The 27,670-nt window shown below is 42.7% G+C and overlaps 1 protein-coding gene across 4 annotated transcripts in view; it reads left to right on the forward strand.

The window, feature by feature from the left end:
* The window catches only part of LOC122552657 (RAC-gamma serine/threonine-protein kinase), a 482,101-nt gene that overhangs the window by 64,668 nt on the left and 389,763 nt on the right, over positions 1–27,670 (forward strand). For 3 of the 4 annotated variants that reach the window (XM_043695470.1, XM_043695472.1, XM_043695475.1), the window contains exon 1: positions 9,598–9,679. The exons of the other annotated variant lie outside the window; for it this stretch is intronic. In XM_043695470.1, the coding sequence (XP_043551405.1) occupies positions 9,598–9,679 (82 nt within the window). Of the gene's footprint in view, positions 1–9,597; positions 9,680–27,670 lie in introns of those variants that run through there. 4 annotated transcript variants of the gene reach the window in all.

The raw sequence follows: 27,670 nt of genomic DNA on the forward strand, positions 1-27,670 counted from the left end.
TCAATTTCTTGAATTTCTCGGTCGTGCTTCTGCAGCGCGGCCGAGAGCGGCTCCCAACGATTTCTGGATTCGACAATAAAAGCATCGATCTTCGAGTCAAGCTTGGAAAGCATTTCTGCAAGGCTTGTTACTGTTGGTAAGTCCCCCGGGGCGGCTGCAGACGCCTCTGCTGCAGCTGGAGAGTGTGGGGGAGGGGTTCCTGCTTGCTGAGAGCTGCGGGCTCCCTTCCCTTTAGTCATTTTAACTTAGGATTAAATTGTTTAAATGTAATATTACACAACTAATTAAATTACAAAACTATTATAAATGATTTGGTGAGCTTGGTAGGGGGTAGGTGACCCACTGTACCCAAGTCTTGGGAGGAGCACTATAGACTCAGTCTTACTGGGTCGCCGCCATCTTGGATCCCCCAGGAGTTAAGTTTTAAGGCTATAAACTTTCTCAATAGGTCAAAAAGAGTCTTTTAAATTTTATAAACTTTCTCACTGTTTGGTGAGTCATGTTAAATTAGGGAGCCACTGCCCGCAGTAGTTAACTAGGCCTAAGAACGCTCTTGTTTGCTTGGTGTTTGTAGGCAAAGGGGTGGCTAGAATGGGTATGATACGTTCTGTCAGAAGCACTGAACAAGGTTCCCAGGAATGTGACTCAGCACTGGGTATGCTGAACCTTGCGGGCTGATATGACGAACCCTCAAGAATGGAGCACATTCAGGAGACAGTTGGCATCTATAACGTTAGCACATTTTGAAGGGCTAGGCAGGAGCAAGTCATCAACATATTGGACGATGGTGGAACCGAAGCTCCCAAAGCTGCTGGTGTAATACTTGGGTGAATAAAGTGGGCGAATGGACAAATTCCTGAGGGAGGTGTATCCAAGTGTACTGCTGACCTTTTGAAGATAATATTGGGAATCTGCTGCGAGAGGGAGACCGAAGAAAGCATGCTGTATGTCCACCAGGGTGAAAATACGGGTGCTAGCAAGTATGCTGTTAAGAATTGTTACAGGGTTTGGCACGACCAGGTGTAAAGGCTGAACTATTCTATTGATCTTCCTAAGATCCTGTACTAATCTCCATTCTGGGCGTCCTGGCTTTGGGACAGGTAGAATGGGGGTATTGCAGGCGATTGGCAGGGGACTAGAATACCTTTGTTGGAGGAAGGAATCATCAAAGTTGATATCCCTTCTATTGCTTCTGGTCTTGGGGGGTATTGTTGGGTATGAACGCAGTTTTGTCCCTGATATAATCTGGATGTCTATAGGCTCTACGGGGTGTATCCTACTTCATGCTTAGAGGCTCACCAGAAATAAGGAAAGGGATCTTCTGAGGGATCGTGTTGGAGTTGATAGCAAATTATGCCCGCTACAGCGAAAGGGCTGGAATAATAAGTTAAATTCTCCTTTGGTCAACTGTTGGGGCATGTCAGTGACACTAGGATCTGACTGCTGCTGTAAACTGTGTTCTAAGAATCCCAGGATCTTTGCTTTATATCCCTTGTTCACAGACAGATCAGAGTCCAGATTAGAGTGGTGCTGGAAAAGCACAGCAGGTCGGGCAGCATCTAAGGAGCAGGAAAATCGACGTTTCGGGCAAAGGCCCTTAATCAGGAATGAGGCAGGGAGCCCTCCGGGTGGAGAGAGAAATGGGAGTGGTGTGGGGCTGGGGAGAAGGTAGCTAAGAGTGCAATAGGTGGATGGAGGTGGGGATGAAGATGATAGGTCGGAGAGGAGGGTGGAGTGGATAGGTGGGAAGGAGGATTGGCAGGTAGGATAGGTCATGAGGATGGTGCTGAGCTGGCAGGTTGGAACTGAGGTAAGGTGGGGGGGCGGGGGGAGAAATGATCCAGAGTTCTCTCTTAGTGATGTTTGTAATGGTGAAGCCATCTTCAAGGCAGGGAATCTCGACTTGGAGGGAACACAACACATCTCTTCCTGCATGATTATTCCTAAATCGGGTTTGGGTGAATTGGAGAGTGCAGTCTGTAGGCCAAGTTGAACAGTTCGTGATTCTAGGCAAAAGTGAGGACTGCAGATGCTGGAAACCAGAGTTTAGATCAGAGTGGTATAAAAAAGCACAGCAGGTCAGGCAGCATCTGACGAACAGGAAAATCGACATTTCGGGCAAAAGCCCTTCAGGCATAGAGGGAGAAGGTAGCAAAGAGAACAATAGGTGAATGGGGGTGGTGCGGATAGGTGGGAAGGGAGATTGGCAGGTAGGACAGGTCATGAGGACAGTGCTGAGCTGGAATGTTGGAACTGGGGTAAAGTGGGGGGAGAAGAAATAAGGAAACTGGTGAAGTCCACATTGATGCCCTGGGGGAGAAGGTAGCAAAGAGTACAATAGGTGAATGGGGATGGAGGTGATTGGTCTTGGGCCGCCTCCAGCCCTGCTCCCTCACCGCCCGACGCCTGGAGGAAGAACTCCTCATCTTCCGCCTCGGAACACTTCAGTGATCGGTCTTGGGCCGCCCAGTCATTGTCTTCCCAACTGAGTTTCTCATCGAGATCCCTCATTGCCATACAGCACAAACTGAAAAGATCCTGAGGCGTGGCCTGATACATTTGTGCCTGTAATGTAATCTATAAAATCCTTGGGGCTTGCCTTTCAGTTTGGGATGTGGGACATAAGCACATTTCTTGGGGTTTCCGAGGAGTGTAAACTTGCATAGTGGCCTTGACTACCACTCCAGGGTTCAGGTTAGGGACTATCCAGGTAGGGAACTGTCTCAGTCTGTGTTTACTTCCCCTTCTTTGATGGGAAGAACTAGGATCAAGCTGTCGTTTTCCAATCCTTCTGGGCCATCCCTTGTCACCAGGGTCATAATGGTGAGGCTCATCATGTTCATTACTATTGTCTGTGTCAGTCTTATAGGATAAATTGATCTGTCCCTTATGTCTCTCAAAAGGGCCAGGCTCTTGCGCTCTCTGGGTATTTGATTGGGTTCTGAAAGCAACTGGGTTAGTGAAACATTCTAAAGCCTGGTTCTGGTTAGGGGACAGATGGTCAACGTTTCCCAGGAGCTGAGGATCAGGTAGTGAAGGGGCGGGCGGTAGCAGAGGGAGGGTGGGGTTAATAGTTGCTGGTGCTCAGACTGAGGCTGAGATGGGGTGCTGACAGGGATATTAGGGTCTTGGCGTTGATATGGTGGGACACTAGACCAAATTTGCCCATCCTCCTCATGGTCGTTAGTGTCATTATTTTGGAACAATATCGGCAGACTGGATATATCAGGAGGTACCTCCATTTTATTCTCACTTGAAAGTTCAGCTTGGTATTTCAACTCCTTATTTTGTCTTTCCTTTCTTAATATTTCCTGCTTTCCTCTATTCATGTCATAATTCTCATACTGGCTTTTCAGCACCTGCCAAGACTTAAGGTTTCTCTCATTATCTCTCACTCTAATCCCTCTTTGCCGTGCATTATTCTCCCAGCTAGTCTGTTTAGATTTGTTCGTAATTTCCTCTGCGGTCGTTCTCCATGTGAATATTAAAGTTTTCCATTTAGTCCCTGTATTTTGTTTCCAAATTGCCTTCTCTGCCTTCAAACATTTGTCTATGTCCCAAGTTCCTCCCAGTGGCCAAATTTCATTTCCCAACATTTTTATTTAAGCATGCTGACAGGCACCTGAACCTTCCCTTGTTTTGGGGGTCATCCTGGCATAACCGATACCAAGGGGTCCTGACTTATCCAACATTTGTCCCATTTTTGTTTTAAGGTCTGAACTTCCTACTTGATTCTCTTTTAGTCCAGTGTCTTTTAGTCTCCACACCCACTTCAGGGTCCACACCTTGGCATGGTGGATCTCCACTCTTAACAACCAGTCTAAGGCAGGGTGATAGAGACAGGCACAGCAGTGTTTTTTTTTCACCTTACCCTCTTTGTTCTGGGGCCTCAAACCTAGTCTAGTGCTTGTAGTCTCCAGACCCACTTTGGAGTCCTGAACGTTTGCGTGAGGGATCTACCCTCTTAACAACTGGTCTAAGGCAGGCACAGTAATTTATTTTTAAATATGCTCTGGAGCCTCAAACCTCACCACAACAGTACTCCAACCTCCTGTTTCTAGGGGATTTTAACCCCCTTTCCCAGAGGACTTAAACCTCCCTTTTAAACCCAGGGTACGCAAACCCCAGTTAAACCCAGTAACTTGTAATTCTGAAATCAAACTAGTTGGCGTGCAAGTGCGTAAGCTACTTCAGATTCCATCACCAGAATCCTAGAAGCTGAGTTGAATGAGTAGTAGGTTAAGGAGAGAAATCATGGTAAATCTTACCTCTTGGGGGGCCATCCTCCTCACGCAACCGGCACTCAGATCACTTATTCAGTCCACCTGGAAGCTCGGTGTATGTTGGAATCCCGCAGCCACCACCAAATGTTAAGTTCTTTTTCCTGAGGTTCTTATGCACTTGATACAACTACAACATGCCAGCTTCTGTGAATAACAACTAAACTTTATTAAGCACAATACAGTACAAACTTTCTGGAGGAACCTTTAACACACCTTGCAGGGCTTACGGAGTTGTGGCAGAAGCTCTCTCCGAACAAAGGAAACGGTCCTTACTTTATACAAAATCTTTACATCACAGTTAGAAATGCCCATCAGACAACCACCAGCTATTCCCCCACAGTCACATGCCATTCAAGACTCAATGCAGTGATGACTTCACCTCCAGAAACAATGTAATGCTAACTGTCTTTTTTAATGGTCAAATCTGTTGCAAATCATTTTTTGTAATCATTTTGGTTACAAAAGTAGTCAAATTCCAACCGTCCTGTTCTTATTGACTTCTGAATAGGGGATAAAAATGTAAATTGCTTTTGAATAGCTAGGACATGGCCACACAAATGGCTTTGAATGCCAAGTGATGGGAATGTGATTTCCTTACAATCTTCCTGCAAATCAGAGGCATCCCACCCTAGCCTCAGGGCATTAACTTTGCTAAAGGTCAGCAGAGCCAAATCAACTTTTTTTTAAAATGTTTGTCCTGAGCTTCCATACGTCCCCTTCCACCTTTTTTTTGGGTCTGGTGTATATAGTCCAAGTTTTCTCCTTGTTTAATAAAGCTTATATTCTGTTGTTGGAAGTATATTGGCAGACTCTTGTGAATGTGATGAGTAACTGATCTCTGTGGCTTCAGTATCTAAAAAAGAAAATGAGGTCTATCATGCCAGATTGCACTTTGGGATCTTTCACGTCCGATATTAGTATTGGTCAGTATCATATTTGATTGGGTACAACACTGCCTTGAATTGCTTTCTGAGAGCACTGTAACCAAAGAAGCTTGAGACACTATTAAGAGCCTGTTTCCTATGACTAAACTGGATATCTTACCTATAGTAGAAGAGCTTAGCAAAGCTTTTGATTTGATTGCCATAGATAATGCTGCAAATGCTAATGTGATTCTATCTGAACTCATCAACATAGAAAGTGGCATTTTTGCTGCCTCAGCATGAATGTTTCTATCTTGGCTGGAGGGAGGGGGCAGTACTTCAGAATATGTGATGCTAACTCTGTAGGCCTATATAGGGGGGTGTGCAGATTTTGAGGCATCTTCCTGCTGAGTGTCATGGAAATTATATTTGAGTTACCCTTTTAACTGCAGAATCCCGGCTGACTGCATCTATCCTGAATCCTGTGGTTTCAGAACTGCAAAAACTACATTAGACATATGTTTTCAATTTGGCAACCACAAAAGAAATAGTGAATGAAGGTGACTACTACATCTGACTCCATTGATCTCACCAAGGCTTTAACCTGAACGGAGGCAGTTTGTTTTAGCTGCTGGAGAAAATAACTTGCTGAAGCAGCTCAGTGAGAGCTCCTCTGTCCTTGACAAGATGACGAGTAAAGTTACCCATAAGAACACTTTTTTTCTAAAAAATAATCTACTGTTGGATAGAATTAGGCTGTCCATTTTCTCCTGATGGGATGCCATATTCTTGGGACCTCTTATTCCTGTGATAAAAGAACGAAAGCTCTCTAAATTTTGTAACTTAGACTGTTAGAACACTTGCTGGACAGTAACTTGAGATTACCTACAAACTTTGTAATTGCATTATGTGAACTCTGTAGACTCCAAATTGGCATTTCTGCCCTCTGAGACCTGCCTTTCAGAGATGGGATAGTGAAGAAATGAGCAGAGGAATACACTTACTGGAAATACAAAGCTGACAGCGACTCTAATCCATGGAATTTGTTTAGCTATCCATAGTAAAATCTTGGCTGCATTTGCAGAGCTCCAAAGTTGTATAAGTGAAAGCTTGTGACACTTCACCTGCAGCTCAGCAGTAATAAATCTGCAGCCAATTAAGATATTAAGCAAAAATTATATTCTGATATTGAAGTCCTTGCTACCATCCAAGGAAGAAAAGAACATCCTTCTGGGTAACAAAACAAATTCAGTAGGTGTCCTCTTGCTGACATGACAATCACAATGATTTTATGGTCATCACCATTGTACTAATTCCAGATTTTTATTAGATTTAAATTCCATCTGCCATGATGGGATTTGAATCCAGGTCCCAGAAAATTACCTGACTCTGGATCAGTAGTCAAGTGTGGTGCTGGAAAAACACAGCAAGTCAGGCAGCACCTGAGGGGCAGGAGAATTGACATTTCGAGCATAAGCTCTTCATCAGGAATGAGGCTTTTGGGTCAAGGGGCTGAGACACAAATGGGAGGTGGGTGGGGCTGGGGGGGGGTGTGCGCGATAAGGTGGCTGAGAATGCAATAGGTAAATTTTATGTGGGGTTGGAGAGGAGGGTGGAGTGGATGGGTGGGAAGGAAGATGGCCAGGTAGGACAAGTCAAGTGTGCGGTGCTGAGTTGGAAGGTTGGATCTGGGATAAGGTGGGGGAGGGGAATGACAAAACCAGGTGAATTCGATATTTATTCAGTGTAGTTGGAGGGTCCCAAGGCAGAAGATGAGGTGTTCCTCCAGATGCTGGGTGGTGAAGGTTTGGTGGTTGGAGGCGGCCAAGGACCTGCATGACTTTTGGGGAGGGGGAGTTAGTGTTTGGCCACAGGGCGGTGGAGTTTGTTCCTGCATGGGTCCTGGAGATGTTCTCTGAAACATTCCGCAAGTAGATGTCCTGCCTCCCCAATGTAGAGGAGACCACGTCGGGAGCAATGGATACAGTAAATGACGTGTGTGGAAGTGCAGGTGAATCTCTGGATGTGGAGAGCTCCTTTGGGGCCTTGGATGAAGGTAAGGGTGGAGGCATGGGTGCAGGTTTTGCAGTTCTTGCAGTGGCAGTGGAATATGTCAGGAGTGGAGGGTGGATTAGTGAGGGGTGTGGATCTGACACTCTTAGAAGGAATGGTCTTTACAGAGCACTGATAGGGGTTGAGAGGAGTGGGGTGGAATATATCCTTGGTATGGGGTCTGTTTATAGATGGCAGAAATGGTGGAGGATGCAATGTATCCAGAGGTTTGTGGGGTGGAAGGTGAGGACCGGGGGGGGGGGGGGTTGCCTCCTTGTTACGGTTGGAGGATGTTTCAAGCGCAGTGGTGTGGGATATGGATGAGGTGCGCTGGAGGGCATCATCAACCACATGGGAGGGAAAATTGCAGTCTTTGAAGGAGGCCATTTGGTATGTCGTAGAATTGGTCTTCCTGGGAGCAGATGTGGCAGAGGAATTGGGAATAAGGGGTAGTGTTTTTGCAGGAGGCAGGGTGGGAGGAGATGTAGTCCAAGTACCTGCGGGAGTTGGGTTTGTAGAAGATGTCCGCATTGAGTTTCGTGCTAACACCACTAGGTCTTTGCCTCCCCGGGAGGTTTTATGGTTCAATGTAGGCAGTGTAGGAACAAGTCATAAGGTTTTTCAACTTGTTTGTGGATTTATTCTTACAAATTGTATTACCAGCTGAACTGGCTCTCATGTAAAGAGTTGCACTTAGTCATACAGCATCGAGACCAGCAAATATCAAACTACACTGATTCCATTTACCCGGACTTGGTTGAAAGCCTACTGTGCCCTGGCATTTTGAGTGCTCCTCCAAATGCTGCTTAAATGTTGAGAGTATCTGCCTCCACAACTCTTGGGCAGCAAGTTTCATTTTCTACTTCCCTGTCAATGAAAAAAGGTTTTTCTCCGTGTTCTCACCTGAAACTTATGCCTTGTGGTTTTAGACGCATCTGCCACAGGATAAAGATTCTCATGATCTATTCTGTCTGTGCCTCTCATAATTTTGTATACCTCAATCAGATCCCCCTGGAGCCACCTCTGCTGGAAGGCAAACAAACCTAGTCTCCTCATAACAGACTTTTCATCCTCAGCAACATCCAGTGAATCTCCTCTGCATCCCCTCCAATGTAGTCACGTTCTTGCAATAGCGTAACAATCAGAACTGCACAGTATTCCATCTGTGGCTAATCAATGTTTTCTAGGGTTGTAACAAGACCTCCTTATTCCTATATTCTAAGCCCTGGCCAATGAAGGTGACCATCCTATATACTACCTTCACAACACTTTTTCCACTTGTGCTGACAGCTTCAGGAGTCTGTGGACTTGTACACCCAAGTCTCTATTTCCTCAGTACTCACTAGTGACCTGCCATTCATTGTTTATCCTTTCCTATTAGATCTTCCAAAATGCATCACCTCTCACACATCAGGACTAAATTCCATCAATATCAGATTGTAGCGTTAGATCATCCTCCTCGCTATCGACAACTCTGCCAATTTTTGGCATCTGCAAACTTACATAAATATGCAAGTTTTTAGTATAAGTCATTAACATACATAACAAACACGGGTGGCACGGTGGCTCAGTGGTTAACATTGCTGCCTCTCAGCACCAGGGAACCCAGGTTTGATTCCAGCTTCTGGCGACTGTCTGTGGAGTGCATTAGTCAGGTGGGTGGGTTTACTCCGGAGGGTCAGTGTGGACCTATTGGGCCGAAGGACTTGTTTTCACACTGCAAGGAATCTAATCTAAACAGCCAGGGCCCCAGCACCGATGGCTGTGGTGCACTGCTGATCACAGGCTTCCAATCATAAAAACAACCCTCCACCACCACTCTTTGCCTATTAATGCTCCTCCCACTTGGATCTATATTTTTACCTTTTGGACTTCAATTGGGAGATTTCAGTGATAGTGGAATTTAAATAAAGTGCAGTTTTGAGCATATTAAATTTTGCTACGTTCTGTCTGATAGAGCTATGTAGTCACAACTTAAGGATGGACTTAATCACAGTGTATATTTCTGGAGAGAACATTTTGAAATTATTACAAAAGTAAATTATTTAACTGTAAAGAATTGATCACGTAGCTATAATTGAGAAATATGGAATACTTGTCTTTGTTGGCTGAAGGGTAGAGCTAAAGAACAGGGAGGTTATACTGGAAGTTTCTTAAAATTAGGCTGCAGCTAGAGTATTGTATAGTTCTGGAATCCATATTATAGGAGGTTTGTGTTCTCTCTGGAGTGGATGCAGAGGAGATTAAAAAGATGTTTCTTGATCTGGAGAGTTTTACGTATGAAGATTGGATGGACTGGGGTTGCTCTCCTTGGAGCAGAAAGGACTGAGGGAAATGTGATTGAGAGGCATAAAGTTACATGGTCAAAAAACGCATAACACTGGGTTATGTTCCAACAGATGTATTTGAAACTGCAAGCTTATGGAGCCCAGCTCTTTCCTCAAGCAGTTAGTGAGACAGAATATATCGGACACAGAATTTGTAAGTAAAAGATCGAAAGGTCGTACAACTTAGGCGAATGTACTGAAAAATGTAGATGGCTGTTAAGTCTTTAATCAGTAAGAATGGAAATTCAGGTTTTGATTGATTTAATATCTCGATCCCAGAGTTTCTTTCAAGTCACTGCACCAAGATAACTTACCAGTATAAAAGTGACATCTCCGGTCAGGTAATGCATTTTAGGTGTAAGGTCTTGTTTTGAGTCTGTGTGTCTCAACCTGCAGTCAGACTGGTTTTATTTCCAAAGTAGCAATTTATAAAATGCCACATTGACTGTTTACCAGATTGTGTGCTTTTTGAACAAAATAGAACATATCTGCAAATGCAAATCTATTGGACCATAACCCGGTGTCATGCGATTTTTGACTTTGTCCACCCCAGTCCAACACTGGCACCTCTGTCTTAAAATTGCAGGATGTGAGTAAAATGTTTTCACCCAGAGGTGTGGGGAATCAGAACTCACTGCCTGTAAGGGTGGTAGAGGCAAAACCCTCAAACACTTAAGTAGTATTTAGATGTAAACTTGCGATGCCAAGGCACACAAAACTATAGGTCAAATGCTAGAAACTGGGGTTAGAATAGATATGTAGTTGTTTGCAACCAGTGTGGACTCAATGGGCTGAAGTGCTGCCTTCTGTGCTGTGACTTCTGACTCAAATATGATTAGTGATCCACCAGGAACCAGATGTTCTGTTAATACTTTAAGGAAGTCTGTTCCTTTGGCTACATCAGAAGTGGTCCCAGGATTACAGTCCGAACATTTCTTCTCCCCTCCATACTATGGTAAGAGAACCTGCTGTTTGATATGCTCGCAGAATGTGTGCTTCTGAGTTTAATTTGTGTTTGTAAATTAAAATGCAATTTAGTGGTTGCACAATTGTAATGACCTTAAATCACAAGGAACTCCCCAACCAATCTGAGGCAGCTGTAATTTCAACCAAGTTTTTAAAAATAGTGATTTGTCTGATTTTGTGCATTAATGCTAGGCTAAAGGGAGTAAAATTCACTTAGCAGGGGCTCATCTCTTAAATGTGGCGGATTAATAATTTATTCTAAAAAGTAGTATATTTTTAAAATGGCTAATAATGCATTCAATTTGGGGAAACTTTGCAATGCCCTGCAAAATCATTCTGCTGAGCTTTTAATTTCTAATTTAACACTGGTGTTAGAACTCATTGACTGTTAAAAGTTCAAGTAGAATTGCTATAGATATTTTTGCAAGGTCAAAAAGATAATTCTCACAATAAATTTTATAAAACTATATACATATGGAAAAAGCTTAATTGGTCAACCTACCACAGTAGGGTGATGTAAGGTTTATCTATCATAACTGTTGTAAAACTGTTTTCTTCTTACAATATACAAATAAGCTGTCAAGTTTTAAAGTAGGTCTATCACTGACACTTCAGACTAGATTCCTATGCAGAAAATAGTGAAACTGTAGCTGACAATATTAATTTCCAGACGAATCCATGTACTGTACAGTTCGTTTTGTACCAAATATAACCCAGCAGGATATTTATCACAGTCAACTGCATCTCTTTTTAAATATTAACCATTAGAAAGTTGTCAGACAAGCTCTCCCACTAGTGGATATTCTACTGTATTATCCACAGATAACACAATTGCTTAATGTCTTGTGTGCAGTTAGTACCATCTTAGCTGATGGTACTACTGCACAGTAGGATCCCAAAGCGAATTCTCCTTTAAGGACCATGAGTTGTTTTTATTTGTATGCATTGGTCATTTTAACAAGAGATCCAAATTTATAAACCAAAAAGGAAACAAAAAACTGAAGTAGTTTAAACAGTCTTATTACAGATATCAGAGATAATGATTCAACCCGTTTACGAAGTTCAGTAAGGGGTCCCCGATTTCTACTTCAAAGTTCCCTATTCTTTGGGCACAGCTATGTTTGGTTACTTTCTGACAAACTGTTGCATTCACTAAGTGCTATCTTATTTAATATCTCCTCTTCCAACCCTTGAATGGACTGCTACCAGCTTGCTTACTCTATGTTCCTTAAACTCATCCTACAAGGTCACTGAATGCTTATCTTCCTGTTTGATGTCTTAAAGCCTTCTGTTTCTGGTTCTTTTATACTAATTTCTAAACCCTCATGACTTTCCTTCTGCTTTGACTGTTGTGGAGACTGCACTTTATTGCTTACCGGCCTTTTTGCTCTTGACCTGCATCTCTCTGAAAGAAACCTGCACGCTCCCTGACTTTCAGAGGACCCCTTGAAACAGGTTTTTTTGAAAAAAACACTTTAGCAGCAGTACATTGTCCGTTCCTAGGGATATTTTGAGGAAAAACAATCCTCACTTAAGTGTATGTAAACACATTTGCAGCAGCACAGTACCACTTGCAGAAATGAATCTATAACGATGTCCTTCCACCCCCCCTCTGCCTCTTAACCAACACAATAGAGAAATACAAATTATTCTTAAAGCTATTCATGGTTTTGTCCGGTTTAGAACCCAGGTTTTCAAATAGTAATTGGTTGTGAATCTCTCATCGTAAGTTAAAGAAATAAAATGTGTCTCTTTGCGATTTAATCATACATTCACTGAACTGTCTTTTAGTAGTCTCACGAGTAACTTAAAAAGGTACATTTCTTATATTTCTGATACCCAACATTGAACTAAAAAAAATCTATGCAGTATAAAAAAATTTACAATTTACCTTAACTGTGTAAATTGATCCTAGGCAAAATCGAATGGATTTATACGAGGAAAATCATGCTTGATAAACGTGGGATATTTTGAGAATGTTTCTTGAAACAGACTTGTGAACCTTTGCATTCCTCTATGGCAAATATGTTCCTCAGATGAGATCAAAACTGTACACTGTATTCCAGGTGAGGCCTCACTCAGGCTGCATGTACTTAAAATCTATATGCAGTCTTTGAAATGAATATCACCACACTGTCTGACAAAGGAGTACCAGTGAAAGCGGTGTATTTGGATTTTCAGAAGGCTTTTGACAAAGTCCTGCACATGTTTTGGGAAAATGTACTAATATGTTTTGAAGATTCGTTAATAGACACAAAGTGGAGGGTAATAAGTAGATCATTCTGAGGAAGGCAAGGTATTGTTAATGGGTACTCCAACGGTCAGTGTTAGCGTCACAACTGTTTGCAATCTCTATAAATGACCTGGCTCTGGGGATAAATTGTAATTTACCAAATTTGCTGAGTGGTGACAACATGGCAGGTAGAACATCATTCAAGTAAGTGTGAATTTATTCACTTTGATGGAAAAAACCCCAGAATATTTCTTAAAATAGAATATTTATAAAATGGTGAAAAGGTAGGAAATGCAGGCATCCTTATCCACTATACACGAGCAGCTAGTAAACTGTTGAGGCAAACATAGAACATTACAGTGCAGTGCAAGCCCTTCTGCCCTCGATATTGCGACGATCTGTGAAACTAGTCTGAAGCCCAGCTAACCTACAGTATTCCATTATCATCTATATATTTATCCAATGGCCATTTAAATGCCTTTAAAGTTGGTGAAACAGTATGTTGATATTTCATGATAATTGAAATACAAATCTAAAAATGTCCTATTGCAGTCACATAGAACCTTCTGAGATGCCACCTGGAGTGTTGTGCACAGTTTTGGTCTTATTAAAGGTAGGATATCCTTGTCTTACAGGAATGCAATAGAGATATACTAGGATAATCATGGCAGTATTGTCTTAGAGATTGAGGAAACTGGATATGGACTGTCCAGTTTTCAAGAATAAGAGTTGATTTCATTGATGGTCTTTTCTCTATCCTATGATTTTTAGGATCAGGGATCATCTCAGGAAAAGGGGCAGGTCATTTAATACTGAGATGAGGAATTCCTTCAGAGGTTGTAAGGCCATACAGCATGGAAATAGACTCTTCTGTCCCCCTTGTCTGGGCCAACCAGGTATCTCAATCTGATTTAGTCCTGTTTGCCAGCATTTGGCCCGTGTCCCTCTCAACTCTTCCTATTCATAAACCCATCCAGGTGCCTTTTCCATGTTCTATTTGTAGCTGAATCCTCCACTTCCTCTGGAAACTCGTTTCATACATCCACCATCCTCTGTGTGGAAAAAATTCCCCCCCCCCCTTAAATCTGTGCTGTCTAGTTTTGGATGACTACACCACCACCTCTCTCTCCAACCCTAGAAGAAAGACCTTGGCTATTCACCCTATCCATTTCCCTCAGATTTTATAAGCCCATATAAGGACTCCCCTTATGCCCCACTTCAGGGGGAGAAAGCCCAGCTTATCTGTGAATCTACATCTTTCAAATGGTCTAGTCAGCTCAGACATGGGCTGATGAGTCTTCTACCATCAGTTGGTCCTGCGCTTTAATCGCATGTGGGGTGATCCTGTAATCAAGCAAGACGAGTTGGTATCTAGTGAGTCTGTAGGCTTTCTTCATTCCAGCCTTTAAAATTTGGATCACTTTCTTCCCAGCCATTGGATTATGGGTGGAATGGGACTGTCCTAATGTGTCTAATCCCATTCACTTTTAAGAAGTGATGCAAGTCTTTGCTAGCAAATGGCCTGTTAACAGTGACCAATACCTCCGGGGGACACTGTTGCAAGACATGTGCACAGTGTTTTGTTGCCTTTGATATTTGATGATCGGACTGTATGTATGTCCAACCATCTTGAGTGGGTGTTTGCAATGGCTAAAAATATTGAACCCATGAAAGGACCTGCATAGTTGTCATGCAACTGAGTCCAAGGTTTACCTGGCCATTTCCACAGACAGGTGGAAACTGCTGGCAGTAATTATTGTCCTTGTTGACACTATGGGCAGTCTCCCACCAATGTGGCTAAGTCTGTGTCCAAGCCCAGCCACCAGACATAACTCTTTGCCAACATCTTCATTTTTTGAGGCCCGTGGATGGCCCTTGTGACCTTTGCTTGGGGCATCCCCTCTTACTCCCCATAACGATATATAATCCTCTGCTATGAGCTGGTCTCTCCAGCTCCAAAAATATTTTAATTCTAGCTGTGACGGCCTTTTGGCTTCCATTATTGAGACAAATTATTTTCATTTGGAAAGAACAGAACCTTTGTGTCCAAAGTCTGATATTGTTAGCTGTGACTTGTAGTTTGCTTAGAAAATTCAATGTCACAACCAAATCTTCCATTGGGGGTAATATGGGTTGTATAATCTGCTAATGGATGACAGCGCAATGCATCCACAGTCACAACTCTGCTTCCCAGATAGTGCTTTAATTTGTAATTCATAGAACATAGAACACTACAGCACAGTACAGGCCCTTCAGCCCTCGATGTTGCACTGGCCTGTCATTCAAAGCGTTTAGTGTCAGAGCTCACTGGTGAATGCAGCCTGAACCTGTGTGTGACACTGCTTTATTCTCTATAAGAACCTCATTCTGAATTAAACCAAATTCAGACTTCTGCCAGTCCTCTTAACCTACGAGGGGAAAGCGGTAGATGTGGTGTATATGGATTTTAGTAAGGCGTTTGATAAGGTTCCCCATGGTAGACTACTGCAAAAAATACAGAGGTATGGCATTGAGGGTGAGTTGGAGGTTTGGATTAGGAGTTGGCTGGCTGGAAGAAGACAGAGGGTAGTAGTTGATGGCAAAGGTTCATCTTGGAATGCCGTAAGTGTGAGGTGATTCACTTTGGTAAGAGTAACAAAAAGATGGGGTACTGGGCTAATGGTCGGATACTTGGTAGTGTTCATGAGCAGAGGGATCTTGGTGTCCATGTACACAGATCTTTGAAAGTTGCCACCCAGGTAAATAGCGTACTGGCTTTTATTGGTAGAGGAATTGAGTTCCGGAGTCCTGAGGTCATGTTGCAGTTTTATAGGACTCTGGTGCGGCCACATCTGGAGTATTGTGTGCAGTTTTGGTTGCCATACAATAGGAAGGATGTGAGGCACTGGAACGAGTGCAGAGGAGGTTTACCAGGATGAAACCTGGTATGGTAGGAAGATCGTATGAGGAAAGGCTGAGGCACCTGGGGTTTTCATTGGAGAAAAGAAGGTTTGGGGTGACTTGATAGAGGTGTACAAGATGATTAGGGGTTTAGATAGGGTTGACAGTGAGAATCTTTTTCCACGTATGGAGTCAGCTATTACAAGGGGGCATAGCTTTAAATTAAGGGGTGGTAGGTGTAGGGCAGATGTTAGGGGTAGGTTCTTTACTCAGCGAGTCGTGAATTCATGGAATGCCCTGCCAGTAGCAGTGGTGGACTCTCCCTCTTTATGGGCATTTAAACGGGCATTGTATAGGCATATGGAGGATAGTGGGCTAGTGTAGGTTAGGTGGGCTTGGATCGGGGCAACATCGAGGGCCGAAGGGCCTGTACTGCGCTGTATTCTTCTATGTTCTATGTTCTAGTCAAAAACCTGATTTGGATTCTGTTAGTTCACAAATTGCCAAGTAAGTGCTAATGCCTCAGAATTAAAGGAGGCTTGGGGTTGTAATGGTCCTTAACTATGTTAATCAATTCTTGAAAAGTTTTAGTATCTGGTGCCTTTGGAAAATTAGGCTCCTAATGACTGAAAACGCTGCAGCTCTGCAGGCTGTCAAGCGAATTACTCCTGTTTGATCTGCTACAATGTCATCTGCCCTGGAAAAAAAAATAACATTTTTTCCACATACTTGGCTTAGTCCTTGATGGCAGGGTCAAACGAATCAATCTCCCCAAGCAGCAGCATGATGTAAGAAAATGCTTCCCCACAACTTAAGAAAAAAAGCTACAAATGAGTTTCTTCAGGAACGTGTGCAACACTTGTCATTAAAATAACTTGCGAGGCTACCATCCCATTGCCAATCACTGTTTAATTACAAATGCATAGTCTTTGACAATTGTACTGCCTCTCATTGAATCAGGCATTAGGGTCCTAATATCCTAAGCATTCATCCTTTTATGTAAGCCAGGTCTTCCTGATTGAGACTTGTGATCTGTTTTGAGAAGATTTGTAGCTCAGGTTGAGGTTCTGGATGTACGTTTGCTGAGCTGGAAGGTTCATTTTCATATGTTTTGTCACCATACTGGGTAACATCTTCAGTGAGCCTCCAGACGAAACAATGCTGGTGTTTCCTGCTTTCTATTTATATGTTTGGGTTTCCTTGGCTTGGTGATGTCATTTCCAGGGGGGCTCCTGGTTTGTGAATTTTGGGTAATCCGGAGAAGTGTGGTGTGTTGGGTCCATCTGGTTTCATTCTTTTGGAAGTCGGTCTTTCTTACTTTCTCCAGATTTTAAGTTTGTTTTAGTAGTGCTGTGATTCGGTTCTCTAGTTGTGGGGTCGGGTTTGGCTATGATCTGGTTCAATCAAGGAACTTGTATTCTGTGATGTTCAGCTGGCAGACCTCATTGTAATCACTATAAACAGCCACCTCAAACTCTGACCTGTCAGGTGAATAGTTTTTAAAAAAATAAGTATTTTGATTTTGGTTGAAACTTTATAGAATTTGTTTATTCAATAGAGTGAGTCACTAATTTATTTTGAATTACTAATATTGATTTTTCTCATTTCGAAAATGGCATGAGTAGTCACTGTTTAAAAATCAAAGTTTGCCATTTAAAACAGATTAGGTGAAATTTCCTCTTAGGGTTGAAAATATTCAGAACTATTTTCTTAAAAATATTCAAGGACTTTGCCTTCACCACTTTTAAGGTAGAGGTAGCTTCTCATTGAGCAAATATGAAAGGTTACTGGGGATAAACAGGAATAGTTGCACTCAGATTATCATTTTGAATAGCAAAGCAGGCTTGAAGGACTGAATGGCCTACTTGTACTGAAAATTTGATTGTGTATCGTCTGCATTTTATACTATTTGTGACCAGTTTTAATAGGATTTCTGAGGCATCAAAAGTTGATTTATTGACTGCAGTTCCCAAGATTCCACCATTATCTGACCTCTTTGAACATCTCCACGTTGCTCACTTCTCTGTTGTAGTATTCCTTTTCGGCTGCTATCCAAAAGTCTGTTCAGTTCTTGCTGCACCATCAGTGGAGATGCTAATTAATCCTTGGTGTCATCAACATGCACAAATTTCTTAACTTTTCCCTTTTCAAATCCTCAATGTTTGATTTTATTTAATCTCCACCTATATATTAACTAACTTCATAATTGGCATAATGGCAATGTTTTAAAGCTTTTCTGACTATTCTAAGCACTTCTTTTTTTTCCCTCCTCTGCCCTTGTTTGTTTATCCCATTCAGTCCTGTTGCTGTTAACTCCATAACAAACTCCCCAAACATGCTTAAAAGGTAGCACATCTAATAAAACAGTTACAGAACTGATTCTACCGGCTTACATTTGCAAGACTAACTCCTGAGGCAGACCTGCTTTGTTAGCTCAATGACTTATGTTTATTTTCCATGTGACCCTCTTGAACCTTACTTATTAGAACCCATCAGCATCACCTTTTTCTACTTCTCATATTTACAAATCTCTTCCTTAAATGAATCAAAAATTAAATACTACATGAGCTGGAAATCTGAAAAAAAAGTGTGGTCTGTATTTAAAGTATTAAACCCTTTCTTTGAACTTAAAGGTAAATTATCATTGGATGTTTCATCCTTTTGAAAGAAATTTAACCAAGGCTTCATTAACCTGTTCAGGTGAACATAATATACCCCATAACACCACTATTGTGAAGAATAATGTCAGAACTCCTGTTGTGGCCAACATTGTAAACTGAGTGAGGAAGCGGGGGAAGATATAAGAGGGACCTAAGGGGCAACCTTTCCATGTGTATGGAATAAGCTACCAGAGGAAGTGGTGGAAGGTGGTACAAGTACAGCATTTAAAAGGCATCTGAATGGGTACAAAGGAATCTCAATTATCCGAAGGACATGGGCTGTGGGAGTATTTTGTTCCGTTAATCGAATGCCAGATAACGTAGTTTAGCTGAGCATGGGGACATTGCGATCTTGCCGGATAATCTGATATTTGGATAATTGAATGCTGGACAATCAAGGTTCCTCTGTATTTGAATAGGAAGGGTTTAGAGGGATATGGGCCATGTGTTGGCAAATAGGACTAGATTAAGTTAGGATATCTGGTTGGTACGGATGAGTTGGACTGAAGGGTCTGTTTCCATGCTTTTCATCTTTGATTCTAAAAGTAGGCCAGTTGTTTATTGACTTTATTTGTTGTTTGAGGCAGCTGACTGACTGACCGACTGACTTGTGTGTCTTCCTGCCACCAGACACTATCGTTCAGAATAATTAGTGTAAAACACTTCAGTGTATCATTTGAAATATGAAAACACTGTCAATTCCCATGTTCTTCACGAAGTTTTGTGTCTGCATCCTGTCTGTCACAAACGTCAGGACCTGCTCAAATTTTTTTGACGCAAACTAAGTATTAAAATGGACATGTGCACAAGTGTGTAGGGAAAAATGTTCCTTAGATGCTGAAGAAAAATACTTTATCTAATGAGATCCTATATCCAAGTATATCTGGACTTCCAGAAGCATTTCATAAGGTGTGGCACAAAAGCTTAATGCCAAAGGTGAGACCACATGGGGTTAAGGGTAACCTATTAACTTGGATAGTGAGTTGGCTAACCAACAGAGCTGGTAAAACATAGAACAGTATAGCACAGAACAGGCCCTTCAGCCCACGATGTTGTGCCGACCATTGATCTCATGTAAGGTAAACCTAATGTACGAACCCTCAACTTTCTGTGACCATATGCATGTCCAGCAGTCTCTTAAATATCCCCAATGACCTTGCTTCCACAACTGCTGCTGGCAACGCATTCCTTGCTCCCACAACACTCTGCGTAAAGAACCCGCCTCTGACATCCCCTCTATACTTTCCGCCAAACTGCTTAAAACTATGACCCCTCGTGTTAACAATTTCTGCCCTGGGAAAAAGTCTCTGGCTATCAATTCTATCTATGCCTCTCATTATCTTGTACACCTCAATTAGGTCCCCTCTCTTCCTTTTTTCCAATGAAAAAAGTCCGAGCTCAGTCAACCTCTCTTCGTAAGATAAGCCCTCCATTCCAGGCAGCATCCTGGTAAACCTCCTCTGAACCCTGTCCAAAGCATCCACATCTTTCCTATAATAGGGCAACCAGAACTGGACACAGTATTCCAAGTGCGGTCTAACCAAAGTTTTATAGAGCTGCAACAAAATCTCACGGTTCTTAAACTCAATCCCCCTGTTAATGAAAGCCAAAACACCATATGCTTTCTTACTAACCATGTCCACTTGGGTGGCAATTTTAAGGGATCTATGTACCTGTGGTATCTATGGTAGTTAGGATAAATGGCTCCTGTTCTGGTTTGCAAGACCTAATCTCATGCCACCCCAATAGTTCAGTTCTCGGGGCCCCAACTATTTATAATCTATACGAATGACTTGGATGTGATGATAGAAAGTACTTTAGCCAGATTGTGGATGACACTTAAAATAGGTGTGAAAGTAAGTTGCAATGAAGAAATAAATGTATATGAATAGGTTAGGTGAACAGTCCAAAGGTTGGTGGATGAAGTTTAACATGGATAAGTGAGAGGTTAACCATTTTGGTTGGTGGAGAAGAAAGGCAATTTATAATCTAAATGGAGAGAACCTTCAGATGCTTAAGTGCAGAGGGATCTGGGTGTCCTTGTGCAAATTGAGAAGTAGTGTGCAGCTACAAGTAATAAGGGTGGCAAATAGAATTTTGATATTTATTGCTAAAGGAAGACTATGGAAGTAGGGAAGTATACCTGCGATTGTATGAAGCATTAGTGAATCTGCACCTGGAGTATTGTGTACAATTTTGGACACCTACTTGAGGGATGTAGTTGTATTGGAGGCAGGCCAGAGGGGTTCACTAGATTGATTCTAGAAATGAGAGATTGAGCAGTTTAGGAGTACAGAGGAAAGGAAGGAGATCTAATTGTAAGTAAGATAATAAAGTTGATCGGCACACATGAGGGAGCATCCTTTCCATATCTACTTTGTCAATCTAGCCTGACAAGTCGGTTTGAGGCTAAAGGGTAGAATGTTTAAAACAGATGAGAAATTACTTATCTCAGCATTATGAATCTGGAATTCATTGTGCAACAGTGTGGATGAATACTGGAGCATTGACTAAATTTTGAGGCGATAGATTTTTAATTAATGCATTGAAGGGTTCTGGAGAAAAAGCAGAAAAGTGGAGTAGTGGCTGAGATGGGATCAGCCATGATCGTATCAAATGACAGAGCAGGTTGAGGGGCTAAATTGCTTACTCCACCTTATGTTTTTTTAAAAAAGGCAGTTAAAAGGTGATGAAAGGATAGCTCCAATCTAAGGAACGGATTTCTACAGGAAAATACAGCTCAAAAGTGATAGGAAACATAATTCACTATATTCAAGAGGCCTTACCTGAGTTTAGTCAAGTTTGCCATTTATGTCGTCATTGCTGGTTTTTAGGTGAAAGCATCACCGACAGGCACAGACCTGCAAGTTTTAAACCTGCATCAGTTTCTTAAAGCAATAAGAACAAAAGAAAAAAAAGAAGCCAAGAAGAAGCAAAGTGCTACATTGGAAGACTTTGTTTAAAAAAAGGAGCATAAACCACACAAGAAATGCAAAGCAAACATATAACCATTGACTAACAGGCATTTTGGCATAGAAACAGGCTCTTTGTCCTACCATGTCTATGCCAACCAACAAGAATCTAATTACATTAACCCCATTTACCTGCATTTGGTCCATAGCTTACTGGACCCCAGCATTTTAAGTACTTATCCAGATGCTGCTTAAATGTGAGTGCTTGTCTCCATCTCCCCCTCAGGCAGAGGATTCCATATGTCTGTCATCCCCTGGATGAAGAAATGTTTGGTCTTCAGATCTCCTTGAAACCACTTGCTCCTCACAAACTTGTCTTAGACATGTCTCCAATGGAGGAAGAAAATCCCCCAATCTATCCTGTCTGTGCCCCTCATAATTTTGTATACCTCAATCAGATATCCCTTTGGCCTCTTCTACAAATAAACTCAGTCTCTCTTCATAACTGAGACTTTTCATCTGAAGCAACATCTCGTGAATCTCCTGTGCATTCGCTCCAGTGTGGTCACGTTCTTCCAACAGGGTAATAGTCAGAGCTGCACAGTATTCCATCTGTGGCTTCGCCAATGTTTATAAAGTTGTAACGAGACTTCCTTATTCTATGCGCTAGCTAATGAAAGCAAGCACCTTGGTATGGTGCCTTCACTATCCTGTCTACTTGTGCTGACACCTTCAGGGGTCTGTGGACTTGTACACTCATTTCCCAGTACTCACTAAAGATCTACCGTTGATTATATATATCCCTACCTTATTAGATCTTCCAAAATACATCACCTCTCATTAATGATAAAACTCCTCCATCTGTCGTTGTTCTTTCCAATTTACCAGCTGATCAATATCAGATTGTAGCCTGAGACCCATCACCAACACCTCTGATTTTCTTTGCTCAGTTTCCATTGACATTCTGTCAAACATCAGTCATTTAAAGAAATAACAATCAATCTTTATTTCCTGGATCAGTGGATAACTGAAGACCATTAGGCAGACAGTGCTTTGGGTACTGAAGAGTTAATGTCATCCATTGATATTTCAGTTCTACAGCAAACCTTTTCAAAGTTAAGATCAACTTAAAGTTGTAGTCAATTTAGAGATAAAGTGGCTTGAATTCATGCCATATTGCCAATAGTCAATTGACCAGTATTGACAAAGGTGCAGGATGTGACTTCACCTGAACAACTTAGCAGACAGGCTTCGAGTGGAGCTTTGAGTCATCAGAGCTAGTGGAGATCATCGCTGGATCGTGATTGGACGTTGGAGGATCGTTTAATTGTGCTGACCTCCTCTTGGTGGATCTTCATGCTGGCTTTGGCCTAACGCCAATTCAGGGACCAGCCAACCTCTGAGCTATGGCCTGAGGAGCCACCCGCAGCCCAGGCCAGGGCGTTCGCAACACAGTAAGAGTGACTGTGAAGAAGGTGGAGGATCGTACACCTGTCGATCGGACAGTGTTTGTCAAGAAGGTTCTGTTGGAGTGCTGCAGGTTTGATGCAGCAGATGTGTACTGCCTGCAAAAAAAACACACGAACTGCCACCCTCATCCTGGTGGCCACCTTTGTGTGTGGCTCAATCAAGCTGTGTGTGGATCCCCGGTACGCAAACACCAAATGTCACTACGTACTGAGGTTCTACCTGTCCCTGATGTTGCAAAGGATGGGCCTGGCCTTGGTACCACGGAACACCTGAGAAGTTGGACCGTTCCGTATCACCTATCCTTTGTAGAGAAATTTATGAAGAAAAACACCTTTGACCACCAGTCCATCAGGAAGTGATGAGCATGTCGTGTCCTTGAGACCCTTCGGGAAAAGGAGAGGGCGGTTCCCTGGGCAGACTCAGTCATTTGGCAGAATGCCTCATCGCCAGAACTTTCCAACAAGCACCAAGACATGGCTTGGCTGGTGGTGAGAAGGGCTCTGCTTGTGAGATCCTTTATGCATGCTCGGACTCTCTGCTGCACCGCACACTGCCCTCTAAGCGGCTGCGGAGGGGACAAGACTGTCACATACCTTCTCCTGGAATGTGCCTACGCAAAGGGACGTCTGGAGACGAATGCAGTGGTGTTTGTTGAGGTTTGTCCCAAGCAGCTCCATGACATGGGACTCCGTGCTCTACGGTCTGTTCCCCGGGACGCACACAGAGACTAACATCAGCTGTGCCTGGAGGATCATCAACTCGGTCAAAGACGCTCTTTGGTCTGTCTGAAACCTGTTGATCTTCCAGCTGAAGAAGCTGACCCTGACTGAATGTTGCAGACTGGCACATTCCAAGGTCCAGGATGACGCGCTGAAGCTTGGAGCAGCTGCTGCCTAGGTGCGGTGGGGAACGACCACCATGTAATGTCTGCCTGCCAAAGAAGAACAGGTGGCCCCACTCAGTAAGTGGGTTCCGCTGAAGCCTCCGATAAGTATATGGATGGTCAATGTACCTGTATATACGAATGATTAATTCCGATCCCTGTACGTAAAGAAATGCAACGTGCGCCTATGAATGGCACCACTAATTGTATAGATCATCAAAATATTTTATGAATAAAGTTTATTTTTGAAATTAAAAAAAAACTTAGACAGGCTCATGAAACTGATTATTGTCTCCAGAGTCAACAAATCCTTCAAAGTATTTCTGAGCAAACCCAAAAACATTCCACTGACATTCTACTGGAAGAACCAAGCACATTTGAAATATTTGTAGCAGTGGCATATGCAAGCTATGGTCTACAAAAGGGCATTTGGCTAAAATGTGCAAGGAGTCTAATCGTCCAGAGAAACCCCAAGTACAGGAATAGTCTGCAGTAGCATATAATTTATAACCAACCAAGGTATAATGCCAAAAGTTCAAAGCTCTGCCAATGGCATGCAAACTTGTCAAAAAAAAATGCAGGAAGTAATTGCAACATTGCAACTTAGACCTCCATGAGACAGTCCATGTGGTGAACTTGATACATCAGATTGCCTTCAGAAAAACTAAAGCCTTTACCTCCATCCAAATGGTATATCCCAAAATGGACAACATGCGAAACGTGTGAAAATTGACACCTGTGTAGCACAAGTTATTATCCCTTTATACTATCTTTTTGAAATGGGAAACTGACATTGTGGTGCAGTCCACACAAAATACGATTACTGCTTATAATGCGTCCAGTAGCACATGCATTGACATTATTTGTCTTAAATGTCAAATGCTTCTCAGGATAGACACTTGAAACTTATACTTTTTTGAAACAGATGGGCCACCTATTATTGGTCTGCCAAAATAGATTGATTTGCATGTTCTTATGATCTTGAAGTAATAAACGCATCATTTATATTAGCAAAGATTTCAGACCACAATATAAATTTCATTCATCTTAGTCACATCCAAACAGGAGATTTAGCAGTCTACTTTTATTGATGATCAGTCAAAAAGATCATTACTGAGCGGCCTGAATGTACCAACTCAGGAACCTGTTGGATACATTGTTATTGGTCATTCAGATGAATTAGAACCCTCTAAGAATGTAACCTTCAGAGGCTGATGTGTCTGTCCATGACCAATGCACAGTGCTTTGGAAGCTTAAGTCCTGCCTTTACATTGTGTTTCATTACTACCATGTTGAAAAGGGTAGATTTTGAACAGATTTAACAACTCTAAATTGGGAATGTAAAGTTGTGCTACACATCAGTTAGGAACAGCAAGGGAGCAGCCACCGCACTGGGGGTTTTCTACAGACCACCTAATACCAGTAGAAAGATTGAACTCAGGCGGGCAGATTCTGGAAAAATGCAGAAGTATCGGATTTGTTATGGATGATTTCAACTTTTCCAATATCGACTGAAACCTCCTAAGTGCAGATGGTTTGGATGGAGCCGTTTTTAAGTGTTTAGGAGGGTTTCCTTACTCCGTATGGAGACAGACCAACTAGGGGGGAGGCCATTTTGGATTTGGTGCTTGGCAATGAGCCAGGACAGGTGTTGGATCTTGCGGTGGGAGAACACTTTGGTGACAGTGATTACAACTGCCTCACATTTACCATAGCCTTGGAGAGGGAAAGGATCTGTTTACCGAGGGAAGATATTTAATTGGGGAAAAGGAAATTATGACGCTATCGGACAGGAGTTGGGAAGGACAGACTGGGAGCAGTTGTTCCACAAAGAGGGCACTGCAGACATGTGGAGATATTTTAAGGAGCAGTTGTTGTGAGTGATGCAAGAATTCACCTGAGACAGATAAGAAGGGGTAAGACTAAGGAATCTTGGATGACGAGAATGGAGGAGCTTCTCATCAAAAGGAAGAAGGCAGCTTACATAAAGTGGAGGAAGCAAGGATCTAGCACAGCTTTAGGTGATTACAGGCTTGCTAGAAAGGGGCTCAGAAATGGAGAGCCAGGAGGGGGCAAGAAAAAGGCTTGGCAAGAAGAATTAGGGAGAACCCAAAGGCGTTTTACTCATGCATGAGGAATAAGAGAATGATCAAGGAAAAGTAGGGTCGATCAGGGATGGTGGAGGGAACCAGTGTGTGGCATCTGAGCAGGTAGAGGAAGCCCTAAATGAGTTTTTTGCTTTGGTTTTCACCAAGGAAAGGGACCTTGTGAATAAAATCTTTGAGGACCTGGGATACAAACTTGACCACTTGAAGATTGATGAAGTTGATGTGCTGGAAATTTGGAAAACATTAAGATAAGTCCCCAGGGCCAGACCAGATTTATCCTAGGCTGCTCTGGGAAGCGAGAAAGAAGGTTGCTAAGCTGCTGGTGAGGATATTTGCCGCCTCACTCTCCATGGGAGTCGTACTGGAGGATTGGAAGGAGGTGAATGTTTTCCTCTTTTCAAGTAGGGTAATAGGGAAATCCTTGGCAATTACAGACCTCTGTCTTATATCAGTGGTCAGCAAGGCTTTGGAAAAGAATTCTGAGGGATAGGTTTTATGACTATTTAGCAAAGCATAGTGTGATTAAAGGCAGTCAGCATAGCTTTGTGAGGGGCAGGTCATCTTCACAAATCTTACTGAGTTCTTTGAGGACGTGACAAGACAGGCTGACGAAGGTTCAGCAGTGGATGTGGTGTATATGGACTTCAGCAAGGCATTTAGTAAGGTTCCCTATGGTAGGCTTATTCATAAAGTCAGGAAGTACGGTATACAGGGAGATTTGGCTATCTGGATTCAGAATTGGCTGGCTGACTGAAGGCAGAGAGTGGTTGTAGATGGAAAGTATTCTGCCTGGAGGTCTCTGTTGAGTGGGGTCCCACAGGGCTCTGTTCTTGGGCCTCTGCTCTTCATAGTTTTTATAAATGACTTTGATGCGGAGGTTGAGGGGTGGGTTAGTAAATTTGCAGATGACAAAGGTTGGAGGTGTCGTTGATAGTATCGAGGCCTACTGCAGACTGCAGCGTGACATAGACAGGATGCAGAGCTGGGCTGAGAAATGGCAGATGGAGTTCAACCTGGATAAATGCAAAGTGATGCATTTTGGAAGGTTGCACTCAAATGCTGAAAGTAGGATTAAAGACAGGATTCTTGACAATGTGGAGGAACAGAGGGATCTGGGTGTTCAAGTATATAGTTGTCTTAACGTTGCCACCCAAATGGATAGGGTTGTTAAGAAAGCATATGGTGTTTTGGCTTTCATTAACAGGGGCATTGAGTTTAAGAGCTGCGAGGTTTTGCTACAGCTCTACAAGTCCCTGGTGAGACCACACTTGGAATATTGTGTCCAGTTCTGGTCACCCTACTATAGGAAAGATACAGAGGCTTTGGAGAGGGTGCAAAGAAGGTTTACCAGGATGCTGCCTGGACTGGAGGGCTTGCCTTATGAAGAAAGGTTGAATAAGCTCAGACTTTTCTCTCTGGAGAGGAGGAGGGAGAGAGAAGACCTGATTGAGGTATATAAGATAATGAATGGAATAGATAGAGTCAATAGCCAGAGACTTTTCCCCAGGGCAGGTTTGACTGGTATGAGGAGTCATAGTTTTAAGATATTAGAAGGAAGGTATAGAGGAGACGTCAGAAGTAAGTTCTTTATGCAGAGAGTTGTGAATACGTGGAATGGTGGTAGCGGAAGCAGAGTCATTTGTGGGCGGCACGGTGGCACAGTGGTTAGCACTGCTGCCTCACAGCACCTGAGACCCGGGTTCAATTCCCGCCTCAGGCGACTGACTGTGTGGAGTTTGCACGTTCTCCCCGTGTCTGCGTGGGTTTCCTCCGGGTGCTCCGGTTTCCTCCCACAGTCCAAAAGATGTGCAGGGTCAGATGAATTGGCCATGCTAAATTGCCCGTAGTGTTAGGTAAGGGGTAAATATAGGGGTATGGGTGGATTTCGCTTCGGCGGGTCGGTGTGGACTTGTTGGGCCGAAGGGCCTGTTTCCACACTGTAATGTAATCTAATCATTAGGGACATTTAAGTGACTGCTGGACATGCACCTGGATAGCAGTGAGTTGAGGGGTGCGTGGGTTAAATTATTATA

This window comes from Chiloscyllium plagiosum, chromosome 9, assembly GCF_004010195.1.
Source record: "Chiloscyllium plagiosum isolate BGI_BamShark_2017 chromosome 9, ASM401019v2, whole genome shotgun sequence".
In the NCBI taxonomy this organism is placed as follows: Eukaryota; Metazoa; Chordata; class Chondrichthyes; order Orectolobiformes; family Hemiscylliidae; genus Chiloscyllium; species Chiloscyllium plagiosum.